The sequence below is a fragment of the Gossypium hirsutum genome, chromosome D03, assembly GCF_007990345.1.
Source record: "Gossypium hirsutum isolate 1008001.06 chromosome D03, Gossypium_hirsutum_v2.1, whole genome shotgun sequence".
Taxonomy (NCBI): domain Eukaryota; kingdom Viridiplantae; phylum Streptophyta; class Magnoliopsida; order Malvales; family Malvaceae; genus Gossypium; species Gossypium hirsutum.
Window position 1 is genome coordinate 40,511,705 of NC_053439.1, and position 8,321 is coordinate 40,520,025.

The 8,321-nt window shown below is 37.8% G+C and overlaps 1 protein-coding gene across 1 annotated transcript; it reads left to right on the forward strand.

The window, feature by feature from the left end:
• Positions 1-5,894: 5,894 nt before the first annotated feature.
• LOC107949900 (uncharacterized mitochondrial protein AtMg00810-like) lies at positions 5,895-7,927 on the forward strand. Its single transcript, XM_016884665.1, has 3 exons — positions 5,895-6,558; positions 6,655-6,832; positions 7,759-7,927. The coding sequence occupies exons 1-3, from the start codon at positions 5,895-5,897 to the stop codon at positions 7,925-7,927; spliced, it is 1,011 nt and encodes a 336-aa protein (XP_016740154.1).
• Positions 7,928-8,321: the final 394 nt, after the last annotated feature.

Below are 8,321 nucleotides of genomic sequence, written 5' to 3' on the forward strand. Positions count from 1 at the left end.
ACTACACAAAAATGCAACAGAAAAGAAGAACATCTTGTAACGGGCAACATCAGTTTCCAATATGGGAGTTGGCTCAGAGTTCAGTTAGGAGGGACAACCCAAATTAGAGGAAACTAGAGAAATGGGATTGAAATACTAGAAAAATAGATAAACCTCAACGAAGAGATAAAAGATGCCAAGGAGAGAAGTGGGGAAGAAAACAATATCACGTTGCTTAAAGAAAAAGAAAAAGCCAAAGCTGGGGAAGAGGAATCAGAATCCTGCTCCCCTATGGAGAAACGACCAACAAAATTAGCTCACAATGGAGGAGGCAAAATGAGATGCAAAAGAAAAAGAGTAAAAGGAAGCAATGGAGAGAACAATGAGGAGAGTCCTGCCAGATTGGTTCAAAGAAAGCTAGTGGAGAATATTTCACCTTGTAAGACAGTGGCTGGTGACCAGCCTCGCCAAGAGCTATGAAGTTTCTTTGTTGGAATTACCTTTCGAAAGGTAGGAGTCGGGGCTTAGCAATGCTTTGGAAAGAAGGGGTCGATGTGGCTGTGCAAAACTATTCCAGTCACCACATAGATTCGCTTGTTTGAATGGAGAATCATAACAATTTTAGGTCCACTGGTTTCTTGGTCATGCTTATCCAAATTTAAGGAATCGGTCTTGGGACATTCTTAGAACGGTGAGAAGATCGATTAGGGAGGATTGGGTTGTGGGTGGGGATTTTAATGCCATTATTAGTGATGCTGAAAAAGAGGGGGGCTGTAGGAAGTTCAGGGTAACAATGGAGGAGTTTCATGATGTGATGAAGGAGCTGTCTCTTGTCGATATCAAAATCGATAAGGTTGGTTTATGTGGGTTAACAATCGGGAGGGGAATAACATGGTCAAAGAGAGATTGGATAGATTTCTTATCTCAGCTAATGCTATTGACAGTCTCCCTTTTCTTGCGGCTAAAGTGGTTAGAAAATCAAACTCGGATCACCTCGTGAGAACTTCAGGGACCCGAGCCTTGTCTTTAAATATGATACATGTTGGGTGAAGGAGAAGGAAGCAAAAGATATCATCAAGAGAGTTTGGAGTAGGAATATTATAAGCATCATTTAAGAACTTGAGAAAGTGCGGTTGAAGCTTGGCCCGTGGCGACATAGCCAGTATAGAAAGATGAAAAACCAAATTTGGGAGTTGGTGGCGAGGATTGACAAGCTCATTGATGGTCCCAATAGTGAGAGTAATGCTAACATATTTAAATTTGCCCGTTTTAAGCTTGGGCACCTTTATGCCAAGGAGGAGTGTGACTGGGCTCAAAGATCGAGCATTAGGTGGCTCAAAGAGGGGGATAGAAATACGTTTTTTTTCATGTTCGTGCCACAAGTAGGTTGAAGAAGAACAACATCGAAAGGTTGAAGGACTCTAATGGGATTTGGATGCATGATAAAAATTGTATTTGTAAAGTTGCGTGGGAGTATTTTCATTGTCTTTTAACGTCAGATACTACCCCTTATGGTGAGCCCAACTTAAGCTACATCCATCAGTGCGTCACCGAGGAAATTAACACCATGCTGGCTAGGGCTTTTACGGATGGCGAGATCCTTGATGCCTTCAGTCAGATGGACCCCTGCAAAGTCCCTGGGATCAATGGCCTTTCGGGTTGTTTATTTAAAGAGAATTGGGAGGTGGTGGGTGAAGAGGTTCTTAAGCTCTGTCATGATGTGCTGGATGAGAACAAAGACGTTGCTTGCCTTAACGATACAATGATTATCCTTATTCTTAAGAATAAGAAACCTCATGACATGACTAAATTTCGTCCTATTAGTTTGTGTAGGGTGAATTATAAAATTATATCCAAAGTCCTTGCTAACCGTCTTAAGGCAGCCCTTCCTCTTTGCATTAGCCAGAACCAAAGGGCCTTCATCCCGGGCCATATGATCCATGAAAACATTCTAATTGCACATGAGTTAATACATTATCTTTAGAGCTCAAAAAATGCCCCGAACAAAGTTTTTGTTATAAAGCTCGACATGAGCAAGGCTTATGACTGTGTTGAGTGGAATTTTCTCGAAAAAGTTATGAAAAAGTTGGGTTTTTAGGATACTTGGGTTGACAAGATCATGAGTGTGTTCGGTTTGTTAGATACGTAGTTAAATGTAACATGGTTCTTTCTGAGATTATTGTTCCAGAGTGGGGTCTTCGATAAGGGGACCTCCTCTCCCCTAATCTCTTTTTGTTTTGCATGGAGGCTTTTTCTAGAATGTTGTTACATGCTCAAAGCACTAATGTTATTAGGGGCATTCGGGCTAGCCAAAATGGCCTTCGTATTAACCACTTGTTCTTTGTCGATGATGCCCTACTCTTTGTCAGGAACAAAAAAGTGAAGTCTGTTGGCACATAATTAAATTAATATTGTACAAATAAATTATGAAAAGTTAGAAGAGTGAAGAGACTTGAATATGAAGAGTGAAGAGACTTGAAGATGAAAAGTTACACACATGCATGGATAGTCATAACTCTTATAGTATTTAAGTTATGTAAATGAATAGTCACAACTCCTAGCATTTAGTGATATAGATGAATAGTTACTTACAACTCCTACATAAAGAGTTGTACTTGATGAAGAATTAAGTAGAGTGATTGAAATAAAAAGTTTATTAGAAGGAATTTTATTTCTTCCATATACAAAAATTATTTTTCTTCTCATTATATTCTTTATCATTTTCTTTGTTTTATTTCTTCAAATATTGTTCAATTTTCTACAAATTGGTATCAAAGCCTTGTTCGATCGAAATGAACAATTCTATTCCTCTTTCTTCCATTCCCCAATTAACCAAAGAAAATTATGGCAAATGGAGTATCCAAATGAAGGCTCTTCTTGGATCTCTAGAAATTTGGGAGATTGTTGAAAAAGGTTATAATGAAGTTGAGGCTGAAGTGGAGGAAGGATTAACACAAGTTCAAAAAGAGAGTCTAAGAAAATCAAGGAAGAAAAATCAACAAGCCTTATTTTAGATATATCAAGGAGTTCAATCATATGAAGCGGCTTGGGAAAAAATAGCTTGTGCCACCACGACAAAACAAGCATGAGAATTTTTACAAAATTCATTCAAAGGAGATGAAAAGGTGAAAAGAGTTCGGTTGCAAACTCTTCGAGGGGAGTTTGAAAGATTGCAAAAAATAAAGTCAGAATCAGTTTCTGATTACTGTTCATGGGTTTTGTCCATAGTCAACCAATTAAAAAGAAATGGTGAAACTATGGATGATATTCGTGGTGTTGAGAAAATCCTCAATTCTTTAGATTCCAGATTTGACTACATTGTGGTAGCCATTGAAGAATCAAAGGACTTGAGTACCATGACTATTGATGAACTCACAGGTTCGTTGCAAGCCCATGAAGAAAGATTAAACAAGAAGAAAAAGGAAGTAGATCTAGATCAAGCACTCCAGTCAAAGTTGTCTCTAAATGAGAAGAAGGGAGATTTTAAAAATCAAAGAGGAAGAGATCGTGGTCGTGGAAGAGGAAGAAATTTTAGAGGAATAGGCTCAAATGCTCGTGAAAGAGGTGAAGATGCAAGCACGGAGAATGGATGGAAAGAAGCCAACCAAAGTCAAAATTTTAGAGGATCACAAAGAGGACGTGGACGTGGAAATCAAAGAGGAAGAGGTCGTGGCTATTTTGAATGTTATCATTGTCACAAACCTGGTCATTTGGCAAGTGAATGCTGGTACAAGAAAGAAGAAAAAAATGAAGCTAATATAGTACAAAATAATCAAGAGCAAAAGCAAGAAACTTTGTTGCTTGTATCTCATGGTGGAGAGATTGATGATGTCTGGTACATAGACAGTGGTGCTAGCAAGCATATGACAGGTAACAAAAATTTATTTTCGAAGTTATTTGAATCTGATTGTGGAGAAGTAAAAGTAAGAGATGGCAAAGCTTACAAAGTTAGCGGTTTTGGTGAGTTGGAGTTCAAAACAAAGCAAGGAAGGGTAGAGAAAATGTCTGAAGTTTATTTTGTTCCTGGTCTTAAAAATTATCTACTTAGCGTTGGGCATCTCTTGAAGAAGGGGTATGATATTCATTTCCGTGACATGGCTTGCTATTTGTCAAAGAAAAATCAGGTTGTTGCTAGAGTTGGAGTGGCATCAAATAACCTTTTCTCTCTCAACCTTCAAAATCAGAATATGTATTGCTTTATTGGTGCTCATAAAGGAATTTCAAAGTTATGGCATGATAGATATGGACATTTGAACTATGGAAATTTGGAGATGCTTTCAAGGAAGATGATGGTTAGAGGTTTACCAAAAATCAATCGACTTGATGATGTTTGTGAAGCATGTCAACTTGGAAAGCAACACAAAATTACTTTTCCTTCTCAATCCTCGTGGAAAGCAAGAAGACCATTGCAACTTATTCACTCAGATCTTTGTGGTCCAATGACAGTTTCATCTTTGGGGGGTAATCGCTACTTTATCTCTTTCATTGATGATTACTCAAGAAAGTTATGGGTGTATTGTGTCAAAGAAAAATCAGAGGCTTTTCAGAGATTCAAAGATTTCAAGGCAGAAGTTGAGAACTTTACTGGGCTGAAAATTAACATCTCACGGACAGATCGTGGAGGTGAATATTTTTCAAAAGAATTTGAGAAATATTACCGAGATAGTGGCATCCGACATGAAATGACAGTCCGCCATACACCTCAGCAAAATGGTGTGTGTGAAAGAAAGAACAGAACAATTATGGAAATGGCTAGATGTCTTCTTAAGAAGAAGAGGTTATCAAGAAGATTTTGGGCTGAAGCTGTTTCCTGTGCAGTTTATCTTATAAACAGATCACCGACAAGAAGCTTGGAGAATTGCACACCACATGAGGCGTGGTATGGTATAAAGCCTAGTGTTCGTCATCTTAGAGTATTTGTGAGTGTTGCTTACTCTCATATTCCAGATGCAATGAGAAGCAAGTTGGATGACAAGTCAGAGAAATGCATTTTCATTGGCTATAGTGAAAGAAGTAAGGCATACAAGTTGTACAATCCGGTGACAAAGAAGATTGTGATAAGCCGAGATGTTCGGTTTGATGAAAATTTCATGTTTGAAGATTTGGAAGTTGAAAAGGAAAATTTGCCAATTTTTCCTTTTGAATTTGAAGAAGAAGAAGAGGAAGTAATTGAGAATGCTGAAGATGATGCTCAACTAGGAAATCCTCCTGCTTCCCCAAGTTCTTCATCAAATTCTTCTTCATCTAGCCCGATCCAAAAAACGAGAAGCATCCAAGAGTTATATGATGTAACGGATGAAGTTGTGCAAAATGATGTTGTATTATTTGCTTTCTTTGCAGGAGAAGATTCAATTTCTTTTGATGATGCATATCAAGAAGAAATATGGAGGAAAGCCATGAAAGAAGAGATTTGCTCAATTGAAAACAATGATACATGGGAACTCACAGATTTACCGCCGCACAAGAATTCAATTGGAGTCAAATGGGTGTACAAGACAAAGATGAATCTGAATGGCTCTATCAACAAGTACAAGGCAAGACTGGTTGCAAAAGGATACAAGCAAAAGGAAGGAGAAGATTTTACAGAGGTATTTGCTCCAGTTTCAAGACTTGAGACAGTTCGGTTACTTATTTCTCTTGCTGCCCAAAACAATTGGAAAATGTTCCAAATGGACGTAAAATCTGCGCTTTTGAATGGTGTTCTCAAAGAAGAAGTCTATGTTGTTCAACCACCAGGGTTTCTCAAAAGAGGAGAAGAAGAAAAAGTTTACAAGTTGAAGAAAGCTTTGTACGGGTTGAAGCAATCACCCTGAGTTTGGTACAGCCGCATTGATTCTTATTTTCAGAAGTGTGGATTTCAGAAATCTCCATATGAGCATACTCTCTACATCAAAGGAAATTTTCAAGGAAGATTCATGGTTGTAAGTCTCTACGTTGATGATCTTATTTTCACAGGAAATGATGTGAAGATGTTGAAAGAATTTCAGCACTCAATGATGGCAGAATTGAAGATGACAGATTTGGGAGAACTTCATCATTTTCTAGGCATTGAAGTTCATCAATCCGAGAAAGGAATTTTTATTTCACAAGAGAGCTATGTAAAGAAAGTTCTAAAAAAGTTCATGATGGAAAATGCGAATCCAGTCTCTACTCCATGCATTACAGGTCTGAAGTTATCTAAAGAGGGTGAAGGAAAGCTTGTCAATTCCACCATATTCAGAAGTTTGGTTGGGAAGTTGATGTATCTGACTTCGACAAGGCCTGACATCATGTATGCTGTTAGCTTGGTGAGTAGATTCATGGAGAAACCTTACTCCAATCACTGGGAGGCTGCCAAGAGAATATTGAGATATGTGAAGGGAACCATTGATTATGGAATTTTCTATACAGCTAATACATTAGTTGATCTCATTGGTTATACGGATAGTGATTTAGCAGGAAGCATTGATGATAGCAGAAGCACTTCTGGTTGTGTTTTTCACCTTGGTAGTGGTGCAGTTTCATGGAGTTCAAAGAAACAATCAGTTGTGGCGCTTTCGACTACAGAAGCTGAATATATCACTGCATCTTATGCAGGATGTCAATTGATTTGGTTACGTGGAATTTTGGAGAGTCTTAAGTAGAAGCAAAGCAAGTCAATGATTTTGTTTTGTGACAATAGTTCTACTATTTCAGTCACAAAAGATCCAGTTCTTCATAGAAGGACAAAACACATTCGCATTCGGTATCACTTCTTGAGGGAACTAGTGAATAATGGTGATATTCAAGTTGAATATTGCAAGACAGAAGATCAGATGGCTGATATCTTCACAAAGCCACTTAGTGGACAAGTCTTCAAGAAAAATGTTGAAAGGTTGGGAGTTCGAAGCAAGTTTAATTTAAGGGAGGCATTGTTGGCACATAATTAAATTAATATTGTACAAATAAATTATGAAAAGTTAGAAGAGTGAAGAGACTTGAATATGAAGAGTGAAGAGACTTGAAGATGAAAAGTTACACACATGCATGGATAGTCATAACTCTTATAGTATTTAAGTTATGTAAATGAATAGTCACAACTCCTAGCATTTAGTGATATAGATGAATAGTTACTTACAACTCCTATAGAAAGAGTTGTACGTGATGAAGAATTAAGTAGAGTGATTGAAATAAAAAGTTTATTAGAAGGAATTTTATTTCTTCCATATACAAAAATTATTTTTCTTTTCATTATATTCTTTATCATTTTCTTTGTTTTATTTCTCGAAATATTGTTCAATTTTCTACAAATTCGAGGCCTTTTTGAATATCCTTTGGAAGTTTGCGCAAGTTTCGGGCCAAAGCATTTATCTTGAAAAATCTATGGTGTTTTTCAGCCTGAATACTACCAACGTCAACAATATGGTGACTTGTTTAGAATGAGAGTGGTCGACAAGTTTGATAATTATCTTGGTTTACCCTTCTCCATTGGGAAGAAAAAGACTATGGCTTTTCAAAGCATTACTAATCGTATTTCTTGTACGATAAATAACTGGTCAAAGATGCTTCTATCCTATGGTGGTAAAGAAATTTTCATTAAGTCTATATTGAAATCCCTCCTAACTTATGCTTTTTCGGTCTTCCTTGCACCCCGGGGCATCTTAGAAGACATACAAACCAAAATAAGTCATACCTGGTGGGCTGGTAAAGAAAAAGGTAAGGGCTAGTCGATGCTTGCTTGGGATAGAGTTTGACTTTCTAAGGGCATAGGGTGCTTGGCTTTCGTGATCTTATTCTTTTCAACTTGGCTCTCCTTGGCAGACAAGTTTGGAAACTCCTCACGTATAAAGATACTTTCTGCTATCATGTGTTAAGCTCAAAGTACTTCCCTAATGGAGATATCTTTCACCCTAAAGTTGTTGATAAGCCATCTTACACTTGGACCAGTATCGCTACTGCTGCTAAAACCCTCGAAAATGGTTTCGACTAGCATGTGGTTGATGGCTACAACATCGACATTTGCAAAGACAACTAGGGTTTTGAGGGCTGAAATGGTGATTTGTTATACCCCACTATTCTGACTGCCCATGAAAGAAAAGTGAAAGACTATTGGAACAATAATCACTCGTGCTGAAACAAAGAGAGGGTACATGAACTTTATGGTTGCAATGTGGGGGACCAAATTTGTAAAATTCCAATTTTTGCCAATGGCCTGAATGATAGATGGGTGTGGTTCCATAACCCTCACGGTTTCTACACCTCCAAGTCAGCTTACTCGTGACTTCTTCTCAAGCAGGTGGGCTTTGGCCCTCACAGATTTTTTTGGGAAACAATATAAAACCTGAAAACTTTGCCTAAAATTTGTGTTTTTAGCTAGTGTGAGG